A 27808-nucleotide genomic window follows, 5' to 3' on the forward strand; every position below is an offset into this window, starting at 1 on the left:
AGTGGGCTTCCACCCCCCTCTATCTGACAAGAAACTGCTCTCCCATTATAGTGTTGCTACACAACCTGGCAAGGCTGCTGTTACTTACTGGGAGACCAGGACATCAACAGCCAGAGCCGCCCTGCAGCACCACCTCTAAATCCAACCGCAAAGGAAAAAGAAAACACGGAAAAGGAGCTATTGTATTCTGTTTTCCTAAGGGGACCCCAGGCCAAGCCATTGATGCAGTCAGAATTCCCAGGCAAGCCAGATTCAGAGTGACTATGAACCTTCTAACCTGTGTTTTTCCCTAGCGATTAAGATCATGTTTTTCATTGCCTTTGATTTTTTTTTATTTTTTTATTTTTTTTTATTTTTAAGACTACAGCAACCAAGTATTTTTATAAAAACACAATCTAGGGCTTGGGTCCCAAGAGTTCATTATGTTTTGTCCTGTCAGATTCTCCATGTTTCCTCTTCCATTTATTTGTAATGTAAACCTCACCCGTTTCTGCTCTGATCCTGGGACTGCCCAGCTTCCAGCCTTCCCAGCTGGGATGTCAACGATGAGGATTTTCACAGGCAATGATAAGGGTCACAGTTTTAACAAAAACCTCAACACCTCAGACAAAACCAGCCTCCCCTCCCACCCCCTTCCCCAGTGGCTTATTACAAACAAGTTGAAGTCAAAAGCAGAACAAATGCGCCTTTTCCAAACCTGCAGCCCCAAGGCAGATGAGCTGGTCAGACGTTTGCCTTTTAGGGTTGCCCTAGAAAGGACAAACAAAAGGGGTGAAGCCCTGAAACAGCTGCTTGGGGAGGAGGACATCTGCCTCTCTTACCAGCCATTCAGGGCTTTGGCCTTGCCTGGAAAAAAGCATGTGGGGCTGGGGAGCAATAGTTCGGAGGCAGCCAGTTGTTCAATGGCTTTTGTCTTAACGAAGCCACCCATTACTGTCAGAACCATAACTCCCAGGAAGCCAGCTGTCAGGGCTGTGGCACAGGCCCCTCTGGGTGGCCGGCAAGGGGAGACAGAAAGAGCATCTGTGGCCAAATTCCCTTTTAGACACCTGCGCCTACTGGCTTTGTAACTGAAGAGATTTGTGTCCTCCCCACTCCCATCTTCCCTGGGGAGACCCTGGGCCCTTTTTCTTGCCCTCCGCCCATGGAGAGAGAGCAGGGACATCTCATGATTTGGATTCCTTGGTTTGCAACTCCCTAAGTGCTGGGCTGGGCTGGGTTCTGTTGCGGTTGGTTGGCGTTTGGCGCTCTCATCTAGCGCTTCCCTTTGAAATCTACCCCCTCTTTTTTTTTTTTTCTTTCCCCCCGTTTTCGTTTTTTTTTTTTTTTTTTTTTAAACCAGGTATGATGATGTCAAACGTGATGCTGATGCTACAGTTACAGACACGGCCCCTGCTGGCGCAGCCTCTCTGATTCTCTCTCCCTCTCCGCGTCCAGCGCTGGGCTTTTTCAGACAAGTGCATCTCCTAACCAGGTCACATTTCAGCCGCGACCCACTATCAGTCTGTCACCGGAGTCAGACCGCAGGAGGAGGGCGGAGGAAGACTACGGCGTTTGCTTCGCCAGCCGCGGGGTGGGAAGAAGGACACTAAAATACTGCAGAAGTCAAGACCCCCTTTCCCCCAGGTCGGACCCTGACCACGATGCGCACCCCGGGCTGCGGGCGGCTGGTGCTGCCGCTGCTGCTCCTCGCCGCGGCCGCCCTGGCCGAAGGCGACGCCAAAGGGCTCAAGGAGGGCGAGACCCCCGGCAATTTCATGGAGGACGAGCAATGGCTGTCGTCCATCTCGCAGTATAGCGGCAAGATCAAGCACTGGAACCGCTTTCGAGACGTGAGTCTGCAGGGCCGCGAGGGCCGGGGGCGCGGGTTTGGGGAGGAAGGCTCGGAGCGGAGCCCCAAGCGCCGGGAGCGGCGGCGGCACGTCGCAGCCACCGGCTCCGCAGCCCAGTCGGCTGACCGCACCGAGAGTAAACAACGCGCACCCACCCTCCCGCCAGCCGTCGCCGGCCCAGCTCGGCGCCCCCTCCCCGAGACCCATCATTCCCCCATCACCTGCCCCCGGCCCCGGACCCCAAGCCCCACAGCAGCCCCGGGCGAGTCCCGGGCAAGGAGTTGCTCCCGGGGCGCGTGCACCAGACACGGTCTCTACTGCAGGTCGGGCGCGGAGACGGGCGCGGGATGCAAGGGGGGTACATGGCGGGAGAGGTGGGAGCCCTGGCTGCGGCTGGACCCCCGACCGGCTCCCCTCCTTTTTTGGTGGTAAAAAAAGAGGCCCCCAGGCCTGCCCCCAGCCGGGTGGAAGCTGCAAGCGCCACATACGGGGCACTGCAGAGGGGCAGGTCTGGGTGCGGCCGGCGGCTGGTAGGTAGCATCGTCTTGCGCGAGTGCCCTCTATTCCCACCTTGGGCTTTGGGGAAGGGAGGACAGAAGGGGACAGAACCCTGGGCTGGGACTTTGAATTGGGGTTGGGGGTAGGTGTCCTAGCAATCTTCATTAGGCGACATGGTAAAAGGCGTGTCCATGATTGGGGGCGGACGACGGCAGTGAAAATAGCCGAGGCCACCTCCGGGTGGCCTCCAGAGCCAGGTCTGGGGTCCCCATGCAGAGTGGCGTGAGCTCACGGAGGCTGGTTTTCCAGACCAACCTATTGTGGGGAAGCCGGGCCCAGAGATGGGAGAGACTCCCATGCGGAGGAAGGACTCTGCAGCCCGATGGTCTTGAAGAGCAGAGGCGAGAGCGGAGGAGCTGGGTCTGGGGTCCCTTCGCGGACGCCTGCCCGCACCGTGGTTTAACCTTGGGCCGAACTTAGCCTGGTGGGGGTTGGGGAGGCGGCTGCGGACTAGCCGGCATTGCTGCAGCACTTTGTTTACGAGCACCTGTAGATCAGAGGGGAAACCGGAGACTGCGTTCCCAGAAGGGGGAAGTAGGAGCTGAGCGGGGGAGGGGCGGGTGGGGTGGGTGCCGGTGGCAGAGGGCGTGGCTGGAACCCAGAGAAGGGGGCCGGGTGTAAGGTGGAGGATGGGCCCGGATGCGGATGCACCAGGGGAGAAGAATGCTGGTCCTGGCCACCTAGTGCTCTCAGATGCCTGCCAGCTCCCAGAAAGCCTCCAATAGGACCCCAGGCCTCACTTTTCACTTGCCAAGGTCCCTCATCAGACCCACCTGGCACAACACTGGCCACACTGTGACCTCTCTCATCTTCTCCTAAATTGTGGGCATCCAGAAGTTCCTTAGAAATGTGTTTAAAACACACATACTTCATACGCTATCCAGCCAAATGATGTGAAAAGGCAGAGATACGGATATTTTTGTTACCGTGAGACAAGTGACAGTTTCTCTTCAAAGTCTAACCAGTAGGTTGTAAGTCATCAGAGAGCATTGCATGCAGCCAGGTCAGCTGGGGCAGAGGGGCCTGGGTCCCAGAGGAGGCACAGCTGGTCCAACCAAGGGAGGCAGGAGTCCCAGCAAGGCCTTTTCCGAGGCCCCTGCAGGCCCAGCACAGATTAGCTGCAGTCTCCTGCCGCTGCCTGGGAAGCAGCCTGGCCATAGCAGCGAGGGGGCAGCTGCAGGCTGGTCCATCCCAAATCCATGTGTCACTGGTCCAGGCCTCCCTCTGACTCGCTGGCTGTTTGATCTTCCAAAGCGAGACTGGTGAAGGTCAGGGGGAAAAGAAATGCTTATCAGAACGTAAAGGTTTAAAAATAAAGATGCCTCCCCATCTCCTTTCCTCCACCTGCTTCCAATAGGCAACTCTGTAGGTGAGGCTAAATGACTTGACTGCTTGACCCCCGGCCCAGGGCGGCCCACCTGTCTCCCTGTATTGGTGCCAATCATTTCCTCCTTCCTCTCATGCTTATCAGAAGAAAGGCACCGGATTATAAATTCTGCAGGGCCAGACACCTTAGGATTCATGGAAAGCTTTAGAGCACGTTATTAAGATGGGCGGCCTCAGGCTTTTTTAGGGAAAATGTCCTCTAAAACCCCATTTGAGGTAGCGTTGGCTGGGGGAAGACAGGATCAGGGAGGGGAGGAGGCCACGGAAGGCTGGGCAGGGGGTTCTGGCTCTGGGGACCCATTGGCAGCTTCTGCAGGAGGGCAGGAGGCTGCGGGCTCAGAGCCCCTGCATTGCACAATCCTAGAGGGCCCACAATGTGAGGGTGCTCCCTGGAGTTGTGCAGCATTCATGCTGTCCATAGGGACTCTGCCAATACCCCAGACATTTCTCAGCCCTCCTCTGTCAATAGATGCCCCACTTCCTACTCTAAAACCCGAAGGCCCTCTAGTTGGGCCCAGTAGCGTAGGGCTTCATATACATCTCATCAGGCTAGCTTTCTGGAAAATATGCTTCCTGAAGCCTCAAAGGCAAGATGGATATTCTTTTGGACGTCTAAGGCATTACCAGGTCATACCAGCACGTTGTTCATAACCACAAAATGACGCAAGTCCCCAGTTTGCCTGAACAGAAGAGAGGCAAGCGATAGGGGTGGAATGTTCTTAGGGCATAGGATGGAGGAGTCAGTATTGTAGGTGAGGGGCGTGTCTCATTAAATGGTGCTGACTGAATCGAGGGGCAGGGGGAGATTGAGGGCATGATGTGGAAGAGGTCAGGAGGACGAAGAAGAGGAAGAAAGCATGGGCAGGTGCTCCAACACGGAACTGGTCTGAGCTGGGTAGTGGGGAGTTGAGTTTACCGTTCTTTCTCTGAGCACTAGGATTATAGGGAGGCAGGGTTTACCAGCGGAGTAATCCGCCCTTCCAGGGCCGGGGTATATTCCCTCTAATACCCAGTGCCTCGCTGCCAGGGAAGAGAGCTTCATGCCAGAGGAGAGGGGGAGGTTGTGATCTAGCTGTGCTCTCCCCTGGGCAGGCCTGGGCCTTTGGGAGGCCTGCTTCCCAGCACTGTTATCTCCAGCTTTCCTCCCAGCAGAACCAGGTGGAACTGCCCTGTAGTCTTCAGAACGGAGCATCCGGGCCTTGGAGATAGAGATGCACCCGTGAGAGGAGCCAGGCCCGCGTTACACAGCATGCTTCCGGGCAGGACCTGAGAGCCAGGCAAAGAAGCACGGAAGGAATGTTCTTTTTCTTCTTAGTTCTTCCCTACTTTGTGCTCCACGTCCCTTAAGCTCTCATGAGACTGACGGGCGTCTAGCACGGTGCCTGGCCCCCAGCAGGCACACAGTTACTGTCTGTCAGACCACCGATTGTAGTGAGCCCTGGCTTCCAGCTGCCGGCCCTTGCATCATCTCTCGTGCCCCTCTGCCACCCTCTTTGTCATTTCATGACCCATGCATTCTATGGTTGAAGAAGCAAAGGCTCAGAGAAGTGAAGTAACGTGCAGCAGGGTCAAATAGCTAGAAAGTGGCCGAGCTGGGATTTGAACCCAGGTCTTCTGGTTAAACTGCGCTTTTTCAGGGAGCTCAAGGCCTAACCCTTAGGGACACATAGGAAGGAGGAGTCTACCTTGAAGAACAAAAGTCGGCCTCAGCTTGTGCCCTATGTGCCTCCAGGTTGCCCCGGGACTGGAGCGGCACCTCCTAGAAAGGGGGGCCGAAGCCCTCAGGGTCTTCAGCAGCCGGCCACCTCCTCCTCCCCTCCTCCCTGGACCTAGCGACACCCCAGAGGCAGCTCTCTACCCAGGAGAGGCAGTGCTGGGAGAGCTCTGGCCTGGGGGCTAGAAGGCCTGGGTGCAGGTTTGGGCTCTGCCACTGGCTGGCCATATGATGCCAGGTACGTCACACTACGTCTCCGGTGGGCAAGGAGACCAAAACCCGTGCGTCAGCATGGAGGCGTTTTGTCACAGAGCTGGAGGGCATCCATTTCAGGTGGGACTCCCCAGCCTCAAGCCCCCCAGAAAGCTCCCGGAGGGACTGTCATCTCTGGGGCTAGCCCACACCACGCCTCAGTCTCCACAAGAAAGATGTTGATGTGTGTTAGCCCCTTCCTTGCAGATAGGAGCACCTCCGCAGTGCAAGGGGCTTCACCTTGACCCTGGGAGCTGGCCCGGGGAAGTAATGCCCGCTGGCTACTCATGAGTCTCAGATTTTTAGGATCACCAGGCAAGCCAGTAACAAGTTTTAGCACAAAGGGGCTCCCTTCTCACCGCCCCTTCCCTCTCCCCATTCCGCACACCTAAACCAATGCAAGTGTGGGAACAAGTGGCACAGATGTTTGTGAACAAGTGTGGGTGCATGAGAAGAACCCCAAACTGGGTCAGAATGGATTCCATAACTAGGGTTTGGGGATGGGAGGGTGAGTCCTTGCTTGGCCTCCTCTTCCATTCTGATTTTGAATCCTCTCCCAGCTGGGGGTAGGGGGGGCTGGCATCTCCCAGAGCCGTGTCAGCCTGGCGAGGGACCCTTGAACACCTGGTAGGACTCCAGGCCTTGGGAAGAGAGGGAGAGAAGAGCACTCTTTACCTGGAGAGGCTGTCGTATGGTCCTCTCACCTTCCAGGCAGGCTGAAGAGGGTGGACGGTCAACGCCACCCCCTCTCCTTCTCCAGAAGGTCAGAGGCTTTCTGGAAGACGGCCAGAGCTCTATCCTACCCCATGCCCCAGGGGCCCTGGGAGAACACTCAGCTTGTCCTCCTCGTGAGATGACAGACCTCGCAGTGTGACCTTGTGAGAGCCACTTCACGTTTCTGGCCCTTGATTTTCCCCTGGGCTTCATGGGCTGCCGACACAGAAACCTCTGCAAAGCCCTTGGCATTCCTTGACTCCAGGAAGGTGGCCCTAGAGGCAGACAACAGCCCTTCACCCCCAACCCTTCTACCAGCTGGCAGCCCCGTCTTTGGGTGCAGGGAAAGGGTTTCTCTTTGCTCCTAAGGAAGTATCTGTGACCAAACTAGGGTAGGGCATGCATCTGCCAGAGACGGGGGACGCTGAGGACTGGGACCCAGTAGCATCTTGGGGCAAGCACTGGGACAGAGTCCTCCTAGCCTTCATGGGCGTACCTGCAGGTATAGCAGGTCCCCCCCCCCCCGCCCCCGCCCCGGGTGTGGATCCATCAGGGCAGCTCCAGTTGGTGGGCGGACCCAGACCCAGCTGCGGGCAAGAGGGTGATGTGGTTCTGGAAACAGGATAGCCTCTCAGCTCCTAAGGGCTCAGCCAACAGTCATTGGCAGGTAGAGCCCCCTCCAGGGGTTCCCACAGTATTTACTGGTCAGAGAGTCATTTGGTGCATGTCGGTGCTGCCTTGTGGCCTCGCTTACACTTGCACTTGTATCCGAAGAGGGCTCCAACTGGTTTTTTTTTTTTTTTTTTTAAAGATTTTATTTATTTATTTGACAGAGAGAAATCACAAGTAGGCAGAGAGGCAGGCAGAGAGAGAGAGAGGAGGAAGCAGGCTCCCTGCTGAGCAGAGAGCCCGATGCGGGACTCGATCCCAGGACCCTGAGACCATGACCTGAGCCGAAGGCAGCGGCCCAACCACTGAGCCACCCAGGCGCCCCTCCAACTGGTTTTTTAACATGTGCTTATCCCGTCCCTCCCATGGTTAAGCCCCTGAGGGCAGGACCTGGGGTTAAACTACCTGTGCACTGTACCACCCCGTCCTCTGAGTGTTGCTTGCGCTGTGTGTGCACACTGCAAGGGCTCAGTATACACATATGCATTATGGAACGTGCCAGAAAGGATCTCAACTAACTCGTCCTGGGATCTGGGGAGATCTTTTCCTCTTTCTGGACTCCAGAAGGTGGAGACAGTCAAACTAGAACCCTGGCACCCTGATTCTCCAGTGATTCATTGTAGGATAAGGGAGTGAGTGACATCTTTTGTAGGAAGGTTGTCCCCTTGCTGTCCTTCTGCCCCTGCGTCTGCCTCCCACCCATTCTCAATATGCCTATAGAGCAGTACAGTCACCTACCTATAAGGGCTGAGAACAGGTAAGCCCAGGACTCCCACAGGTGGAGAATGGATTCCCCAAGGCAGGGCATCCTGTCCCTCCAGCATCCTTCCCTGACATCAGAAAAGAGGTCAAGGCTTCACTCAGTTGAAAGGACAAGCCAGGCCTGGCGGGTGTCTTACCCCTGCCTAGATGCGGTCTTCCCCTGATCTCTTGTTCCCCTGCACAGTCTGGAACACATGGAAGAGTCTGGACTTATTCGGGCTCTTCCCCGCCCGCCTCCATCCTCACAGTTCTCAGTTTGGAAGAGCTGGGACCAGAGCAGAGCCGTGGAGCCCCGGCAGCACAAAGCCCCTACGTTTTCCAGACTGAGACGCAGACCTGGAGAGGTGCAGGCACCAAGAACCCTTCTTCCTTCTCAGCCCAGGGTTCTTTCCCCACGCCACGCCTGTGTTTCCACAGAGATCTCTGGCCTTTAAATCCTGCCTCCACTCATGTTCCAGAAGGGAAAACAAAGTCCCAAGGCAACTCAGAATAGAATTTTAGGTCTCCTCTCCTTTATATCCCTCCCCTGTTCTCTGCCCTTTATGGCCTCCTGGGGCTGCTGCCTAGAACCAGAAACCCAAGGAGAGTGTGTGGAGGGGGAGGGAATGGCTGAGACGCCCCAGTGGTGGAGAGGTCAAGCCCAAGGAGCGGGGGCATTGCTGCTTGCATACCTGAGGCCAGGTGGAGCCCGTGGCATGCTGGGAGGGGTAAGCACATTTTCACCCTCCAAGGAAATTCCTCCAAGGGGTGAGGGTGGAGCCCAAGAGTCTTCCAGATGCCTGTCTCCTTCTGTTTGTGCAGGCCTAACACAGCCTCTGCCACTCCCTTTGGGAGGGGGACAAATATTTAACGACTGCCCCTGTTTTCACACCCTCCACACCGCAGCCACTGCCTTCTCAAGATGCCTTCTGCCTGGGCGTGTGACAGAGGTGTCAGTCCTCCGCGGAGAAGGAGCCTAGATGACCTCCGCTCGGCCTCTCCTCATTCCTTTCTTGGCACCCCACTCGGTGCTCCTCTGGCTGTTTGCAGGGAGGGATGGAGAGGCCCCAGTCACAAGGGCCCCCACTCCTGGGCCTTCTTCAGGGGCCTGGGCTCCAACGGAGGCTCCCTCGCCTGAGATGAGGTGAAAATAATGCCAAGTGCAGGGCCTTTCAGAGGTTGAGAGAGGCCTGGCCCACTTCCATTTTTAGAGGTTCTTGATCTAGTAAAAAATGAAGCAATGCCATAACAGGGTTACAAAAGTTGTGCTTAATTTAAAGTTTCACGACGAACGTCTGGTCCTGTTGGTGTGCTTCTGTTTCATTTGGTGACAACGTCAGAAGTCTATCTTGGAGGCCCTTGATGTTACCATGAGCTCCCAAAGCAGCTCTGGCCCACCTCGTCCCCTGGGCTCCCACCCTGTATGCCCAAGAACCCAGGCTTCGGTGGTCCCCTTTCATGGCTTTTGAAAGTCTAGAGCTTCACAGCTCATCAAGTCCTCTGAGGCATTGCCCTAGGTCGCTCCACAGCTCAGGGAGGAAGGCAAGGGAGTCAGCCCGTTTCACAGACGAGAAAGTGGGGTCTGGCGAGGGCACTATTGGAGCCTACCGTCTCGCTGGCAGTCAGAGGCAAAGCCAAAAGGGGACCCTGTGCCCTGATTCTATGTCCGGGGCTCAGTCTCCCCATCACACTGTGATGCAGAGAGGCAGGTGGAGATATGCCCAGGGGCTCTTAGTCCAAGCAGTTGGGGCCTTGTGGGGAGCTCTTCTTTGGCCAGTCACCACAGCGTCTGTCCTCCTCAGCAAATGGAGAGCCTGGGAGAGATGGGGTTAATTCAAGCTGTGAAGTGAGCGGGTGATTTGGGTGCTAATTAAAATGACAGGAAGTAAACAGCGCTTGGAAACACCCAGCATGTGCCCCCTCAGCCCAGCTAGGCCTGCGCACTTACCACCATCTCTCCCCCGGCTTGGCACAGTGGGCCCCGTCTCCATGGCGACCGTGCTGAGCTGCAGAGATCAAAGCAGGAGATGGGTGAGCTCCAAACCAGCCCAACCAGGGGCTTAGGAAGGGGTTTCTGGGAAGCGCCTGCAGAAGGCGGTGTCCAGGTGTCTCAGCCCCTCCGAGGGCTCCAGGACTCCCTGCCCAGGGTTTGCAGCAGAGCTGGTGGAGTGGGCGGAGCCACCACTGAGCTGGGAACGGACCTTCGGGTCCAGCCCCCAGCCTGGGACTTTCCTCATCTGCTGAAGTTTATGGGTTTATGGAGTAGCACAGAGTGCAGGTTAGGGACCCAGATTCTGCAACCACAGTTCTGGCGATACCAGTACTCTTCTGCTGTGCATCTGACATGTGATCCTGCGTATGTCGCCTCACATCTCCAAGCCTTCGTGTTATCATCTGAGAAATGGGGATAACAGCAGTAATTTTCTCGTAGAGTTGTTGTAAAGAGTACCCAAGCCCATGAATATAAAGTGCTCTGCACAATGCGGGCCACGTGGTAATTGCTGAAAAGATGTTAGCTGTTATTAGCAGTGTTTTTACTATGGGTTAGGTGCTGGGCATAGAAGGATGAATTTTATAGGGTATCTGCCCTCCAGGAAGTGGCCATCTCAAATAGGGCAGAAGCAACAGCATTGCATGGTATCACTGGGACACTCGGCCTGAAGGGAAGCTGGGCTTGGGGCTGAGCTAGGGGAGATGATGCCTGAGCGGGGAACAGACACGCATCCTGCATGAGAAGAAGGCTGTGCCGAGGTCTGGCCACGCTGAAGCCTCCGCTGCAAGGTCATAGGGCTGGCATAGCCAGGAACAGATTGAGAGAAGACAGACTTTCTTCTGCAGGTGACAGGGAACCAGTGAGGGTTTATTTCCCTCCCCCCCCAATTTTATTTATTTGACATAGAGGGAGCACAAGCAGAGGGAGCAGTAGACAGAGGGCAAAGCAGGCTCCCCACGGAGCAGGGAGCCCCATGCAGACTGGATCCCAGGACCCCGGGATCATGACTTGAGCCGAAGGCAGATGCTTAACAGACAGAGCCACCCAGGTGCCCCAGGGATGGTATTTAAATATAATATTTGTTGTAGTTTTCCCCCTTCCTCAGAAAGTAAAACCTCTTCACTGGGAAGCCTGGCCAGCTTGGTCACTAAAGCATGTGACTCTCAGTCTTGGGGTTGTGAGTTCAAACCCCATGTTAGGCCTAGAGCTTACTTAAAATCTTTTAAAAAATTTAAAAATGAAGAGGATAGAAAATAGGGGCTCCTGGGTGGCTCAGTTGGGTTAAGCCTCTGCCTTCGGCTCAGGTGATGATCTCAGGGTCTTGGGATTGAGCCCTGCATTGGGCTCTCTGCTCAGCGGGGAGCTTGCTTCCCTCCACAACCCCCCCCCCCACCCGCCGCCTCTCTGCCTACTTATGCTCTCTGTCTGTCAAATAAGTAAAATCTTAAAAAAAAAAAAAAAAAAAAAGATAGAAAATAAAACATGTTCACACTGTAGAAAGTTTGGAGACCTGGAAAAAGGCAGAAAGATGTCAAAATTCTCTGTATTCCTATTCCCCAGAGGAAATCACAAGTAACATCTTGGTACGAATCCTTTCTACCTCCTAACCTTTAAGATCTTTTTCAAAACGAGAGCGGAGCATATTTAGCGAGGAGTTTTAAGGAGGGAGAGCTGTGGTCAGGACTGTGTCTGGAAGGGTCCTTACAGCTGCCGCTGGTGTAGAGGAGGAAAACTGACCAATCTGGGAAACCTCCAGGGACACCACAGCAACTGCTGCCTGCGCTGACAAGGCGGGGGTCGGGGGGAGGTGGGGGGGGTGGCTTGTTGGGGGAGTGGCGGATGGGGTGGACAGGATGTGGGGATGATAAGGACAGCCTTCCCCTTGCTCTTGTCAACTTGGAGACGGTGCTGTGATGAGCATTCCAGGGGAGAAGGCCCAGAGCCCGGGTTCCAATGAGTCAGCCTGTGCCTCGCACGCTGAGCATCTGCTTTGTGTGAGAGGGAGGGAGTAGCTGCTCTTTTTCCTCCCCGAGGCCCTATGGTAGAGGGGATGGTGCCAGAGGGGATGAGGAGAGCATTTTAGACGGAAGATGTGGAGCTGGCAGGACGCTGCCCCTGAGCGCGGCTCTGTCCCCATGGGAGCCCTGCCAGCTCTGCCCCTTGCCCGGTTCCCCTGGGCTCCGGTGACTCTGGGCAACAGGCAGCTGAGATGCTGGGCGGGTGGTTCTAATGGGCAGCCATTGCTGAGACCCATATGGCACAGAGGAGGGCTCGCAAGCCCGAGGATGCGGAGGGAGCCAGGCTGAGAGCCATCTCTGGGTGCAGAGCCCTCCCCACCCGGTAAACCAGATGTGCTCTCTCTTTGCCCAGAAATGCTGCTCTCAGCCTAGGACCGACCTTCCATCTGGCCTGGCCCTCCCTCCAGAGCACTGGACCTGGGCTCTTCCGAATCCTTATTTCTCAGGGGAGGACGTGATCGCTGGGTAGCAGAGCCAGGACAGAACCAGGCCTCCTGGTTCCTGACAAGACCCTTGTGCCTTTATGGGACCATTTGTCACAACTGCTGATAACCTTGCTTGGGTGCCTAAGTGGACACCACCGCATTGGAGGGCATGACTCACACTTGCCAATGGACTCCTCCTTTTCAACTTACAGATGGTGCCTGCCCATACCCCACCCCAGGGGCCCCTAAATGTGTCCCTGGGCTCTGCCCCCATGCTGCCTGCAGGACCTCGTCACCCTTCTCCGAGGGGCACCTCAGGGCGGTTCTCTTCTTACCCCACTGGTCTCTGCTCTCCCTAGGGCGGGGAGCGGGGAGCTCTCCCTTTTCCACAGGCAGGGGCTCCTCATAAGGCCTCTCCCTGACCATTTCCTGCTCCTCCACCCAGAGTCTTTGGTCTCGTCTTCTACTATAATAGCTTTTATTAGGGGAGTGTTTTCTGGATCTGAGGGCACCCTGAGGACACCTTTAAGCTCCAAGAAGCTTCAGGAGATAGGTGCTGAGTGCCCGAAGGTCAAGGTCGGTTGGTAAGGGGAGTGTGGGCACTGTGTGGCCCCGGGCCCTCTCTTTCCCTCATCTCCCTCTCTGGTTGGCTGTTCCCACTCCCCTGAGAGTGAGTTGCTTGGACATGTCGGGGCTGGGGGTTGGGGGCAGGCATGGGCAGAGTGTAGGGTTAGGGGAGAGAGAAAGGAGGTGGACAAGGAGATGCACAGAAACACAGATGAAAGCAAGACAGAACAGAGCTGGTGCCTCGAGCCCTTCATGGGGAGAGGTCTGCTGCTCTGTCTGCCCTCCTCTGCCTCCCCAGCCCTGCGTCTTGCCCTCTCTCTGTGTGTGGAAGAGACAAGAAGGCAGAGCCTGAGGGAGGGCCTTGGCGCCCAAGTGTGAAAACTGGGGGCTGCTCACAGAAGTGGGCCTAGTTAACCTCATTTCTGGATAAAACCCATCTGGCATTCGGCGAGCTGCCTTGAAGTGTCCTTGTTTCCTACGCACACCCAGTGTGCATGGTTCCTCACCATGTGGGCCTGCGTACACGTGCTCACAGACGGGACTTGTACCGCTGCATGTATGCATGTTCTAGGATGTGTGCCTGTGGGCGGGCGTGTGTGCACCCAGGGCTCTCACGAAAGCACATGCAGGTACAGCCTTGGCCATGGCATGATCTGCCCGGGTACAATGCCCATGGCCTGCTTGGCCTTGGCCCTTTCTTGGCCTTTGGCCAGAAGGCCGTGTTGACAAAGGCCCTTGTCCCTGCCTGTTCTTCTGATGCTTGTCAACTTCCAGGGTAGCCCTGGGCTTTCAGAGCTCTGGTGGACATCCTCCCTTATGCTCGTGGCTGTGCCCATGTGGGAGCCCTCTGCTGCAGGAGCCGTAGGCCCCCTTTTCCAAGCCAGACAGGTGCTGGCCCCTTGCCACCCCCATCCCACACTGTGGCCTCTGCCTCCCATCCCATGCTCGTTGGATGGGTGCGACTCAGGATGAAGGGCACAGCTGCATGTGGCTCCTTGTGGCCCTTGACCCCCGGCTCCCAGAGTCCCATGCAGGGGAGGCCGGTAGCTGGGTCCTTGGCGCCTCCAGGTTGCAGTCCCAAGAAGCCATCTCCCGGCCCGCCTGATGGATCTTCCACCTGGAGAGCCTGGGAGCTCTATGCTGGTTGTTGACAGCCGCCTCTGCCCCATGAGGGCTAGTGGGGAAACCAGAGGGAGCATGGCTGGGTGTGAGCTGCTCCGCCTCTGGCCACATGGTGGTGGGCCCTGGGGAGGTCCCTGTGGCCAGAGCAGAGCGAGGAGCTGTCTCCAGACACCTCAGGTCTTGGAGACCGTGTGCTGGAGCCAGGAGAGAGGTCTGTACTAGGCGTCGGGAAACGCGGGTTCTGAGACGCTGGGACCCGGGGTGGGTCACCTCCTGTCTCTGGCCTGTCTGGCCTTTCCCGCACCAACCGGGGGCTGGGCCAGATGATCTCAGAGGGCTTTCTCAGGATCCTCTGAATGTGAGGATTTGCAGCTGGACCGTGGTAACTGAGGAAACCATCGACACTAGAAGGGACAATGGTCCCCCTTTCTCTCAGGGCACCATCGGATCCCTACAGGAAAGTCAGACCTCGAGTGAAAAACCGTTCCTGTGCAGTGGAAGAGAGCCCCTGCCCCTCGCCCCACTTACAGGGTGGCAGGTGGCAGGGGAGGAGACTGCCAAGGGAAGAACCCTGGCAGAGGGAGAGGGTGGCATTTCTGGGACCCTTAAGGCAAAGGTGTGACAATCACTGTTCCCCGGGCAATATGGGTCCTTTAGACATCGGTCCTAATGGTCAGGCCAGGGCAATGGAGAAATGGGGCCTCACCTCCAGTGCTCCTAAAGCCAGTCCTGAGTGGGCCCAGGCCTTGAGCTCCCTGTAGTGGAGGTACAGGAATCCTGTCCTCCAGCGGCAGGCCATCAAGCTTAGAGAACCTGAGCAATCAAAGAGAATTGCCCAGTGCCTCTGGTCACATGATGAGGCCTGCAGAGTGCTGGAACCACATGGGCTGAGGCAGGGCGTCTCACTAAAATCCCCATCTCTCCTTCTCTCCTCCTGCTCCATTTCCCATGGCCTGTTGCCACTGCTTCCTGATCCCCAGGAGGTGGAGGTGAGTACTTCCTGGGGCAGGGCGGGGGGGGGGGGGGTTCCTTTGTGTATGGTCTCTGTGCAACCCCACACCCCACCCTCCTCTCCTCTCCCTCTGTGCCCTCTCCCTGACTTCTTCTCTGCAGCACCCAGCATGGGATGGAGGAGTAAGGAACATATGGGAGGGATTCTGGATAAGAGCTTAGGGGGATAGAGCTCTGGGGGAGGCAGCTGGCAAAGCCCAGGGGACCAGGGGTCATCTGAGCAGCCATTGGGGTGATGGCAGTTAGCATGTTAGCCCTGGAGTTGAGCCTTGGCTCTAGGATGTGAATCTTAGCCCTTCCCTTCTTCCTTGCCCCTCTGTCCTTCCTTAGGATGACTACATCAAGAGCTGGGAGGACAATCAGCAAGGAGATGAAGGTAATGTGTCCCTCCCAGGGGAGACAATAGGACTGACACCCGTGAGCACTTGAGATCTGCCAAGGGCACATGCCAGCCATGGCCTTGGGGGCTTTGTGGGAGCCAGACCCTGATGGGAGTGGGACTTTGTTGCTGAGGAGCTCTGGCCCTCAGGCCTACTACAGAGAGGAGCTCACAGGTGGGGCTGGGGGTTCCTGGGCTTGTTGGCACTGATTTCTGGGTAACCTGTGTCCTGGCAGCCCTGGACACCACCAAGGACCCCTGCCAGAAGGTGAAGTGCAGCCGTCACAAGGTGTGCATCGCCCAGGGCTACCAGCGGGCCATGTGCATCAGCCGCAAGAAGCTGGAGCATAGGTGAGGGGCCTGGGGAGTTGGGGGGAGATTCTGGGGGTGTTGCTTAAACAGTGAGGGCTTGCCTGATCATCTCCTCTGTGGCAGCTATCTATTGCAAAACAACCTGCCCCCAAACCTTGTGCTTAAGGCAAAAAATGTATTATCTCCCACAGTTTCCGAGGGTCAGGAATCTAGAAGTGGTTCTGTTGGATGATTCTGGCTAGGGTTTGCCACGAGGTTACAGTCAAGGTGCTGACTGGGGCTGCATCATCTGAAAGCTGGATTGGGGCTGGAGGATCCACTTCCAAGCTCACTCACGCAGCTGTTGGTCCTGGTCACAGAGATCTCTCTCCATAGGCACGCTTGAGTGACCTTACAACATGGGAGCTGACCTCCCCTTGGTGAGGCAGCCGAAGGAGAGAGAGAACAAGGAGGAAGCCACAGTGTCACTTACGATCTAGTCTCAGAAATCATACGTTGTTACTTCTGCCACTTCTCTTTGTTAGGAGTGAGTCTCTTGGGGAAGGAAATTACACTCCATCTTTCGAAGGGAGGAGTGTCAAAGAATCTGTAGACATGTTCTAAGACCCCCACACGCTAGGAGATCCGTCACCAAGCAGTGTGGGACTCAGGGAAAGGCATCTCTCCTCTCTGGGACTCGGTGTCCATATCCGTAAGACAAATAGGTTGGCCCAGATAGTCTGAGATTGTTTCCGGCTCCTACATGCCACAACTTAATAAAATATTTAAGGTTCTAGCTTCTGAGGCTTGCAGAGGAGGGAAAGGTATTAGCTGCATCCCAAGAACAAGACCTGCCAGCATCCAAGATCTCTGGGCGAAGGTCCCATTTCCCTCACCTCTCTCCAGGAATCCATGTTTCTATGCGAACTCTTCCATTTTGTAAATGTTGGTGAATGACTCAAAGACAAACATCTTTGGCAGCCAAACAAAATGAGTCTCCGGGCCAGATGTGGCCCATGGCTGTCAGTTTGCAACCTCTGATTTGGTGTAACCCTTTATGCGAGGTGTAACTCCTTTTTAAATCTGGCAGTCAGACCTGGAGTTGCTGCCTGAAGGCCCTGCTGGGCTCAGTAACCAAAGGAAAGGGCGAGCTACCTGTCCTCACCCTGCCTAGTTGGGCCGTCCGCCCTTAGGGGCCAGAGGAGGGTCTGGCTGGGGCTGATGGGGAGGGTGGGCAGGGGTAGGGAGGAGGCTGCAGGTGCTGTGATCACTGGGGCCAGCTTCCTTTTGGAACCAGTCTGTTGAACCTTCTTCCCTTTGGGTGTCCCTCTCTCATTTTCGCCTCCACTCCATGCCCTCCCCATCCCTGTCCTGTAGGATCAAGCAGCCTGCCCTGAAGCTCTCTGGAAACAAAGACACCGTCTGCAAGCCCTGTCACATGGCCCCACTGGCCTCAGTCTGTGGCTCTGATGGCCACACTTACAGCTCAGTGGTGAGGAGCTCTGGCCCCAGGTGGGGGGTGGGAAAGGCTGGCAGGGGGCTGGCTTGACACCCGAAGCCATGGGGAGCAGAGAGGACAATGCAGCCAGGGCCCCCTGGGGTCCCCCAATGCTGACACAGGGTCTGGTGTCCTCAGTCAGTGCATGTGGTGTGGACCGCCAGAAGGGACACCTGAGCCCCGGGCTTGGGCTCCATAAGAGTAGGAGCCAGACCCAGCTTCTGTCTCACGTGGGTGCAGGTATGTAGGGAACTGAGAGTCAGAGTAAGTGAGGTAAGAGCCTCAAGAAAGTACCCAGGGCTCTGGAAGGGGAGCCATGTCACCTAGTTGTCAGGGGTGGGGGGTGACGGATGGAGCTTTCCGCAGGGAGATTTCCACCCCGAGGGGACAGTGTACACCAGCCAGCACCAGGCATTTGGGGGCAGGAGAAAATAACCCTCCAGGAGACCGCCATGTGGGAGGGAATGGTGGCTGTGGGGAGTGAAGCCCTACCGAATAGGATTCTTAAGAAGGTTAAATGAGACATTCGTGAAAGCATTTTATAAACTCCAAAGGACCACAGAAATGCAGGTGCTAATTGTGAAGACTTCTGCTAGCGAGCAGGAGTTGGGAGTTACTTGGTTTTTGGAGGACACTGTCCACTGGGGTTGGGTTCTAGGGCTTAGGGACACTTTCGGGGCGACATGCAGATTGATGAGTCACAGAGTCACAGGCTTGGGGAAGGGGTGAGGTCACTGGAAGAGGAGAGAGACTGTGCCAGAGGCTGAGGGCAGAAGCTGTACTGGGGAGGCAGGAGGGAAAGGGAGGGGGAGAAGAGTGCTGTCACACAGCCCAGGGCGGAGTGAGATCTGGGCAGGAAGCTGTGCTCTGGGGGTCACGAAGCTGTTCTGCGGGGACGCAGGGCTCCTACGTCCAGATAGATCTGGCTTCTATCCCAGCCCTGTGGCCTTGGGCAAGTCACCAGGCCTCTCTGAGTTTCTGTGTTCTCTGTCGAGCAGCTAGGAGCCAAGGGAGATACTATGAAACAGTACGACCCCTTCTCATTTACTGTCATCCCATGGGGATGAACCATACGGGACCCGGAAAAACACTCAAAGGGCGGGGAGTGGGTGAGACCCTCTCCCAGGCTGCCTTCAGCAAACAGCTGTGGCCGAGGGTTTTCAGTAAAGGCAGGGGAATGAGCAGATGTGAGCAGAGAGCCGGCGGCTGTTATCCAGAGAGCCGGGTGAGGCCCATCAGAATTTACTGTGGAAAGACCATTGAGGGAGGGGCTGGCCGCCAGTTCCCCGGGGGCCGAGGGACTGTGGTAAGAAGGAGGTTGGGCCAGAGGGCCTGGACTGGGGTGGGGGCCAATGGGCAGCTAAATAGGGGAAGTGGGTGGGTTGGGGTGAGGGCGTGGGGAGACTCGTGTCCTGGGAAAGCACATGTGCAGAGACATTAAGCTAGGGCAGACCAGGGTTCGTGGGAGCCCCTGAATCCCTGGGAACCCCTTTCCATCCCTGCTCTGCCCCCCAGTGCTATGTACCTTTGGCCCCCCCCAGAGGGACCAGGAGGGCTAGCCCCGCAGGCTGTTGGTGGCTGCTGTCGCTCCTGTCAGATGTGGCTGCCTGGTGGGCTCGAAGTACCCCAGCTCCAAGGACCCATTTGTGAGCACCCCCCCCCCATCACACAACCCAACCTTTCTTCTCATGCAGTGCAAGCTGGAGCAGCAGGCCTGCCTGAGCAGCAAGCAGCTGACTGTGCGATGCGAGGGCCCCTGCCCCTGCCCCACAGAGCAGGCCTCCCCCTCTACCACCGACGGCAAGCCAGGTAACGCAGAGCCCTGGGCTCCAGCCGGGTCGGGGGAGGCCTCCCTGCCAGCATCTCCTGGGGCACCTCCTTCAGGGCTCTGGGGTGCTGAGAGAGGTTCACAGAGCCAGAAGGGAGATGGCAAAAACAGGGACAAGCCTGAGGGCCCGTGGGGCTGGAGGGGATGCATCTCAGGTATAGGGGGTACGCCATGTGTGGTCTGAGGGCGAGGAACTGAGGGGGCAGGAAGATGGGAGACAGTGGGCGGGGACCTTTGATTTCTCACTCCCCTTGCCTCTTGACCACTGCCTGGCGTCTGGCCTGTGGGACGGCATCCCAAGCTGAGGCCATGCTGTGCTTCGACCTACCTTCACCTGTGCCCCTTTCTCCCCATTCTTCCAACTGTAGAGACCTGCACAGGTCAAGACCTGGCTGACCTGGGGGACCGGCTGCGGGACTGGTTCCAGCTCCTTCATGAGAACGCCAAGCAAAATGGCTCGGCTGGCAGTGGGGCCAACCTGGCCGGTGGTACAGAAGCTATTTGCTCTGCCTGGGACAGGGGAGGGCAGTGGGGAAACAGGAGTGCACGGGGCCAGCCTGCCTGGTGTTCCCGCCTGCTGGACTCTGAGCCTTGAAAAGGACCTAAACCCAGAACAAGGAGAAGGAGGCTTCAACTAGACAGGAGGGGTTTGGGTTAGCTATTGGAAGAACTTCTAGAAGTGGGTGGAAGGAGCTTAAAGCCTAAAATGGGTAGCCAAGACAAGGCAAGAAATTATCTTCCCTGAAGGGCTTTCCAAACAGGGTTTTGAATAGCTTAAGTGCAGTCCTGTGTGGAGGCAGATGGACTGCCCTTCAGCCGTTCTTGAGTTTCTCACTCCCATGGTTATGTTCTGAGCTGCCCTGACCCTGACCCTGAACAGATGGAGAGGTGGAGGGATGGGTGGACAGATGGATGGAATGGTTTACCTTGAGCACGCCTGAACCTGGCCTTCTCCCCAGGGCTGGACAAGAGCCTGGGGGCCAGCTGCAAGGACTCCATTGGCTGGATGTTCTCCAAGCTGGACACCAGTGCTGACCTCTTCCTGGACCAGACAGAGCTGGCCGCCATCAACCTGGACAAGTACGAGGTCTGCATCCGCCCCTTCTTCAATTCCTGCGACACCTACAAGGACGGCCGGGTCTCCACTGCTGAGTGGTGCTTCTGCTTCTGGAGGGAGAGTGAGTGTAGCCCCTGGCTGGTCCCCTACCCCTCACTGCACCCCGCCTCACCAGCCCCGCCCCTCCCTGGCACCCCCCCACCCCCGCCCCCAGCCCACCTGCTTCCTGCCCGCTCCAGCACCTCGTCTGTTGGAGCCCAGGGAAGCCAGCACTTTAAATCCATTCCTTGGCAAGCACCTCAGTGATCCAGATTTGTGGGTCCTAAAGCATATGCATGTTAGGAAAGTAAAAACTACAAATGTAAAATTTCTAGAGCCCCTTGGGGCCTTGGAGAGGGCTCCTGGGCTCTACGGCTGAAGCTATACTGGCTTCTCGATGATTCCTCTTCTGGGCACGTCTCACATTATTTACCCCAAATCTGTGCTCATCAACTTTAGAGATAGGACATCATTTGCTAGCTTTCTATATCCTGAACCAGAGCTGGGCATGTGCTCAGAGATCACCTCAGCTAGGTGGCCACTGTCATCAGTGGGGAAGTGAGGTCCCTGGGGGGCAGCTGACAGGTCCACCCAAAGGTTGGGGAGACCCTGGTGCTCTGCATCCAGCATCCTGTCTGGTTCCCACCACCAGCGTGTGTTGGAGGCACTATGGTGTTTGCAGCCGAGGCCCAGCCTTCCACTACGGCTCCATCGTATCAGGCCAGTTTGGGACCCTGGGCAAGGCACTGACTCTTCAAGTTCGGTTTCTTCATCCTGCTGTGAGGGTGACCAGAGAAAATCTGGGCGCGGAGCGTGGGTCAGTCACAAATCCATCTGCCAGCATGTGGTGTCTCGATCAGTTTTAGGGACCCCACCTGCCCCGCCTTCTGGCACTTTCACCATCCAGGCCTCTGAAGCTCATTCTGTCCATTCTGTACAGCAGCCTCCTTGGGCAGGAGACTGGGGGCTGACCTCATTTTACCATCAGCCAGGCCTCTTGCTGGGAAGGGCTAGGGACTTCTCAAGGTGACAGGCAATTAGATTTGGCTGCAACTACATCTGGGCGGCGGCGGCTTTTTTTTTTTTTTTTTTCTTTTTTTTTTTTTTCTTTTTTTTTTTTTAAAGTAGGCTACGTGCCCAGCATGGAGCCCAACATGGGCCTTGAACTCATGACCCTGAGATCAAGCCCTGAGCTGAGACCAAGAGTTGGATGCTTAACCGACTGAGCCACACAGGCGCCCCTAGTTTTGAGCTTCTGTCTAACCTTCTCTCTGGTCTCATGTTTCCCCTTGGGCCTCTCCCCTGGGGAATCCACTCCGCCTCTTCTTCTGGATCCTGCATCCTTATCCCAAGAGTTCCCAACATTCTCAGGGGCCCTGGGCTTCTCAGGGCACCTCAGCCCCTGCCACAGCCATGGAATGGCCTCCCCCAGTTGGAACTTTTTTAATTTTTTTTTCCTCTCCTCGAATCTTGCAGAGCCCCTATGTAAGTTTTTGGGACCCATGCACCCCACTACCACGATGGGGCTTCCCCAAGTCAAAGCCTGAATATTTGTGTCTTGCAAAGCCTACTGCTAGGTTGCCAAGCCTTGGGGGCCCCTCTGTGAGTCTTACCAGCACCACGGATGGCCCCCGTCAGAGGCTGCTTCTCTCCACACAGAGCCTCCCTGCCTGGCGGAGCTGGAGCGCATCCAGATCCAAGAGGCTTCCAAGAAGAAGCCAGGTGAGGGGGCTGGGCTGGGCTGGGCTGGGCTGGGCTTGGAGGAGGCAGGGGAGGGGTGCCCCAGGGTCCCCCGTAGGCTCAGCGGCTCCAGCCCCTGGGCCTTACAGGAGAGCCGAGCCCAGAGAAATCCCTGTCCTAGGAAAACAGGAAGGAGAACTCCCCTCCTGTTCTTATCCTCGTGGTGGGACAGTGTCTCCCACGTAGCCCCTCCATTCTGGGACTGGAGGATGGGAAAACAGAAGGTTCCTGGAACCCTTCATTCAACTCACTCCGGCAGGGGCGGCGGGGTAGGGGGGGGGGGTACGTGCAAAACTCAGGCGAGCCCCCTCCATAGCAGATGCTCACATCTGCAAGCAAATACCCGGTGCCAACCCCAGAGGGAACAGTAGATGCGGCCCAGGTCAGGGCAAGACAGACTTGGTCCCTGGTCTCAGAAGGCACACAGGCTACTTGGGGAAACACAACACATGGGCTGACACACCAAAAAGCCAGAACTACACATGATGGCTTGTGTAGGTATAGTGCTGAGGGAGAGCACCGTGGGTAGAAGGTAGCCTGCGCGTCTGCAAAGGCCTCTTGGGGGAACTGGTGTTCCAAGGGAGACCTGAGAGATGAGGATGAGCCCACTCAGGGCAGGAGAAAGCTGGAGGCTCTTGGCAAACAGAAAGAAAGGGCCCATGTGGCTGGATCATGGTGGCTGAGGGGACAGAGGGCGACGAGGCAGAGAGCAGCCTCTTGCTGGGCTCATGAAACCATGTGCGTGGGACCCATTGCTGGAATCACCCTACAAAGCCTTGTTGACCAGAGCCCAGGGGCCTTTGGGTATGGGTGGCAGCACTCCTCAGGAAGCAATCCTTTTCCACCCTGGAAGCCGTCCTCTCGGGTCTGTGTTCCCTGGGCACACTCCCTGGGCCTCAGGGTGCCCGTTCGGTAGTGCCTGGAATAGTCGTTTCAGTGTGTGTCACCCACCTCCCCGAAGGGGCAGAGCCTCTGTCTGGGTCGGCACACTCAGAAGTCTATCGGGTGGACACAGGGGTCATAGTTCCTGGGTCTGAGGGAGCGCAGGTGGGCCCTGAGGCCGAGAGGAGAAGCCTGGGCATTGCTGACCGAGGACAGCCAGGCCCGAGGAGTGGTGGCAGGAGCCAGGGCTTTGAGCACGGTGCAGTCAGGGAGGCAGGTTTTTCCAGCTCAGGCTACCATGCCGCCCTGGGCATCTGGGCTGCCTGTGCTCCCGTGGGGTCTGGACCCTTGCTCATGGCCCAGGCTCCGAGGCCACATCTCTGAAGGACTCACACCCCAGCGCCTGCTCTGACCCTGTGGGTCCTGCCGTGTTCAGGAATCTTCATCCCAAGCTGTGACGAGGACGGCTACTACCGGAAGACACAGTGTGAGCAGAGCAGCGGCGACTGCTGGTGTGTGGACCAGCTGGGCCTGGAGCTGACGGGCACTCGCACACACGGCAGCCCCGACTGCGGTAAGGGCCAGGCGGCAGCACGGGCACCACCCCCGGGACCCCATGACCTGCCCTGGGAGGGCTTCTGGGGAGGCCTGGCTTGTGGTGGATCCTGCTGGCAGCGATTTGAGGAGGCCAGTGGGGTCCTAACCGGCCCCTCGGCTTGTTCCCCTCGCAGACGACATCGTGGGCTTCTCAGGGGACTTTGGGAGTGGCGTCGGCTGGGAGGACGAGGAGGAGAAGGAGACAGAGGAAGCAGGCGAGGAGGCTGAGGAGGAGGAGGGCGAGGCGGGCGAGGCGGACGACGGAGGCTACATCTGGTAGATGGCCCTCGGGGAGCCATGGCAGGCCAGGGTGCCGATGGCCGGGGGAGACGGGCCAGCAGAGACCTGGACAGAAGCAGGCAGCTTACGCATGGATCCGGAAGATACAGTTGGAAGGACGCTGGCTCCAGCAGGGACGACTGGGTGTGTGACTGTGCATGGCCCGTGTGAGACCTGTATGGCTGGGACGTGTGAGTGTGTGTGAGTGTGTGTGAGTGTGTATGAGTGTGGCATGCGCTGACAAATGTGTCCTTGGTCTGCATTGCTCCAGAGACCTCCTTGTTTGCTTTCCATTTAGTGCTGGTTTCAAAGTACACATATTCACACATATCCATCCACCACAAGGTCAAAACTGATGACATGAATGCCTCCTGCCATGTCCCCCAAGCCCCCTCTGGGCCTGTCCTGACACCCTTGGGTTGCCCTGACCAGGGCTTCTTGTCTTGATTGCTATCCTTGGCTCAACCAGCGCTGCTTCCTCCTGCACCTGCCTGCCCTCTCCCACCCTTGGGTGTCTCCGTTGCAGAGGGTTGGAAAGGCAGGGAGCTGCCTGCTGGCTTGGGTCCTCCTGGGGCCAGGCCAGTGTGGCTGGGACACCCCCACTGGCTTCTGATGACGTGGGCTGGGACACCCACAGCAGTGAGCCCTTTCCCTGCGCCGGACTCCCCAGCACTAGACTCCCAGCCCTAAACTCTGCTCTCCTAACCCAAGGCTGTGTGAGCGAGGGTGGCCGAAGCTGAGGGGCTGGGGGAGGGGCCGGAGCAGAGGGAGGAGGAAGGAAGGGTCTGCCTTTGCCGATCTGGCAGGAGCTCTCAGGAGCAGAGACTGGGTAGCCCTGAGTGCCAGACCCTTGAACAGCCTGGTTCCCTCCTGTAGGCCTCCGGTGGGGGCCTGGTCTGGACTATTCTCTTGGAGGCCTTGGATGGGTGATAGTTATGCAGGTGGGTTCCACCGGGCCTTGTGGGGTTGCTACACTGCCCTTGCCCCCAGGTCCACTTTGGAAGCCTGAGGATCGGGCTGCAGGTGAAGAGGCTGGGTGTTAGCTGGGGTGGGGTGGGGGGCGGTGTATTTGCAACCACCTCCTCTCCCATCTAGACCTTCCTTAAGATGTGGGGAAGCAGCAGCTGGGGAAAAGCTCCACTTCCCATGACCTTTCTCCATCTCTCCTCCAGGGGGCAGCACCACGCCCATGTCCGTCCCCTCCCTTGCCTGCCCCGGGACCTTCTCTCTGACCCAGTGGAGGGTCCCCTGAGGCTGCTCTAGTGGAGGGGCCCGGGAATTGTGAGGTCAGAGGGGACAGGACAGGACTGGGTCCAAACATCCTGTTCTCCCAAATCTCCTTACCAGACGGGAGCCAGGGTGGATGAGACCAAGCTCCCTGATTTGAGTTTCTTTTTTGTTTTCTTTCCTAATCTGTCTCATTCTCCCTGTTGAAGCAAATTCCTTAACACTTTGGGCAAAGAATTTCTAACCTGGATCTGGGCCTCTGCTGTCCTTCTGTGCGTGATGAGTGCCGTGTGTGTTTGTATGTGAGTCTGAGCGGCTGTATGTGTTTGAATGTGTGTGAGAGCCTGGGGTGTGAGGAGGGATGCGTGTGTGGGGGCCCCCGGGGCAAGTCTCCCCAGACAGGGCTCAGCCGTCGTCCCTTCCTGGCTTCGGAAGCATCTGCTGAGTCTGCTGGACCTTATGGAAGAAGCTCACCCCGACTGCCTCTTTGACTGCACCCCGGAGTCAACATCTTCCCAGTCCTATTCTGGGGAAAATATTGAAACCGCAGCTAGCCCCATGAGCCGCTTCTCATCCCGCAGCACAACAGCACAGGGTAGGGTGTCGCGCTGTCCCAGACCCCCCAACATCCCGTCTCCCGGCCCCCCACCCTTCTCTGCCCTCCCACCTCCTCCCTCTGGCCCCGGCTCAGTTCAGGGAACTGCCCTTTGTTCTCTGAGCAGCCGCGACGCTTCCCGCTCTCACTAGGAATGGAGTCTGTCTGTCTCTTCCCTCTGCCCCAGCCAGGCTTCTGGACCTGTCGCTGGGAGCGGCTGTTGAGGAGGCTGGGGCGTTCCCGGGTGGGGAGAGAGCTAGAGGAAGGGACACCCCTCTCTCACTGTTGCCCTCCCCTACTGGGGGCACAAGCTCTCTCTGTGTCTCTGGGTCTTCTGGTTGTGCACGTTTCTTATGACCTTGTAAATATGGTGTAGAAAGAAAGCAAAAGGCGCTGAACTAGACCCTGGTGGGACTCAGGGGCCCAGCCTTGTCCTGTCTCTGAAGCCCCCACCCTGCTTTTCACCCCACTCTCTGAGTCTGAACCCCCCACCCCCAGAGCTAGACAAAGCAACTTGTTCCCAGGGGGCTGACAGCCTCCGAGTGACTGCTTGTCAGACAAGCTGCAGGCTTTCTCGAGAGCAAGTCGCAAGGTGGGCCTTCCTCAGCTCTGCAGATTCACGCCCTTGACCAAGCTGCCTGCCACCCATCTCCTTCCATGTCCTTCTGTGTGGATCTCCTGTCTCCCCTTGTTTAGGCAGGCAGTGGAATTAGGGCTCTGTTGAAAAGAGCTCAGCCAAACTTGAAGAGCGGTTTCTTGCCAGGCCCCGGAGCTGTCCTTGGCTGCCGGAGGCCTCCTCACCCACGGGGGCTGGGGGAGATGGGTGTGTCTAGGACAGGGAAGCTGGAGTTGGAGACAACAAATGTGCCTTGAGAGACCACTCAGAGGTTCAGGGTGATGGGGAAGGAGGCAGGGCATTGGAGCTCAGGAAGGAGGAAGAGGAAGGCGAAGTTGATGAGGGCACCGTGGGACATCATGACGGTCCCTTATTGTCCCCTAGGTGCTGTGACCGCAGGTGCTCAGTGGTCACACTTCCTTCTCCACGCCAGCCCACCTGGCGTTAATGGCCACCCCTGCGCCTTTCATGAGCTCTTGTCTGCTTCCAACTTCACCTCTGAGTGCGTGGGGTCCCTTGGGACCCCCATGGGAACCCTCCATTTCACCAAAGCCTCACCTCAGCCCTTGGGGAGGACGAATGGCTTAATCTGGCGTGTCACGATGACACCCGGCGCCGTCATCGTGAGGCTGTGGGCAGGCGGGGGTCAAAGGGAAGAGACACCGGGGGTACAAAAGGAGACTCGAGATATCCTGGGGAAGTCGCAAGCAGAGCAAACTGCTCTACAGCCTGAAGCCTACTTAAATTGTGTGATGTGCAATAACTGAGCTTAGAGTTAAGAATTGTGTTCAAGTGCTTGGATTTCCGTCTGTATATTTCAGTGCTGAAATCGTATCTTTCAGTAATTGTAGATGTCCTTAAAAAATCGAAAAACAAAGTGTTAGACCGTGTATGTGCATTGATGGGCACTCAAGCGTCCCGTGAGTCACCCCACCCTGTCCCTTTCCCCTGTGCCCCCAAGCCCCTCACCCCCAGCCCCCCCTTCTCCTTGGGGACCCCGCCTCGTGTTGTCTTTATCTGCCTATTACTCAGCCTAAGGAAACAAGTACACTCCACACATGCATAAAGGAAATCAAATGTTATTTTTAAGAAAACAGAAAATAAAAACTTTATAAACACCACCCTCTGGCGATGTTCTGATTACACTTCCCCTCAGTGTCATTTTTCACAAAACTGACATTCCCAGATGCGCTCCCAGCTAGAGAGACGTGGTCGGCAGGCTCCCCTTATGCACCTTCACATGTGAGACCCCAGACAGGGTGGGGCTGGGAGGGGGACCTGATCTGAAGGGAGAACCTGGAGCAACTCAGTATTTTTGGTGTCTTTGCAAATCTACGTGCAATCTGTATTTGTACATGTGCCAGTAAACACGTCTACACCACAGAGCAGAGATCAAACTCTATTTCCTGCTTTTTCCATTTAACTTACTATGTACCTTTCCCCACATTATTAAAATCATTGGAAGAGATGACTTTAATAGCTGCATAGCATTCCATGATATGGATGTATTTAGTGAATTTAATAATTTTCCAATTTTTGGACATTTAGACTGTTCTCAATTTCTTGGCACTCTCAACTCTAGCCCTAGAACTAGCTAACCATGACCTTCCGCAAGTCATCTGGCGGATGGAGAGAAGAACTCACCTCACAAAGATCCCCTTTTATAACCTGTGGAAGTGATTTCTGAACAGTGAAAGCCCTGAGTGATGTCAAGTTCACTCCCCTCTCCCTTTCCCGGCTCACAGCAAGGGCAGGCTCTGCCTGTCTGGCTAGAACAG

At 56.7% G+C, this 27808-nt stretch overlaps 1 protein-coding gene across 1 annotated transcript; it reads left to right on the forward strand.

Moving 5' to 3' along the window:
• The first annotated feature begins 1365 nt into the window (after positions 1-1365).
• On the forward strand, positions 1366-27151 carry SPOCK2 (SPARC (osteonectin), cwcv and kazal like domains proteoglycan 2). Its single transcript, XM_059169992.1, has 10 exons — positions 1366-1832; positions 15333-15378; positions 15618-15732; positions 17050-17164; positions 18865-18979; positions 19367-19486; positions 19958-20176; positions 21754-21816; positions 23153-23290; positions 23448-27151. The coding sequence occupies exons 1-10, from the start codon at positions 1644-1646 to the stop codon at positions 23591-23593; spliced, it is 1266 nt and encodes a 421-aa protein (XP_059025975.1). The 5' UTR covers positions 1366-1643; the 3' UTR covers positions 23594-27151.
• Positions 27152-27808: the final 657 nt, after the last annotated feature.

This window comes from Mustela lutreola, chromosome 4 (genome assembly GCF_030435805.1).
Source record: "Mustela lutreola isolate mMusLut2 chromosome 4, mMusLut2.pri, whole genome shotgun sequence".
Taxonomy (NCBI): Eukaryota; Metazoa; Chordata; class Mammalia; order Carnivora; family Mustelidae; genus Mustela; species Mustela lutreola.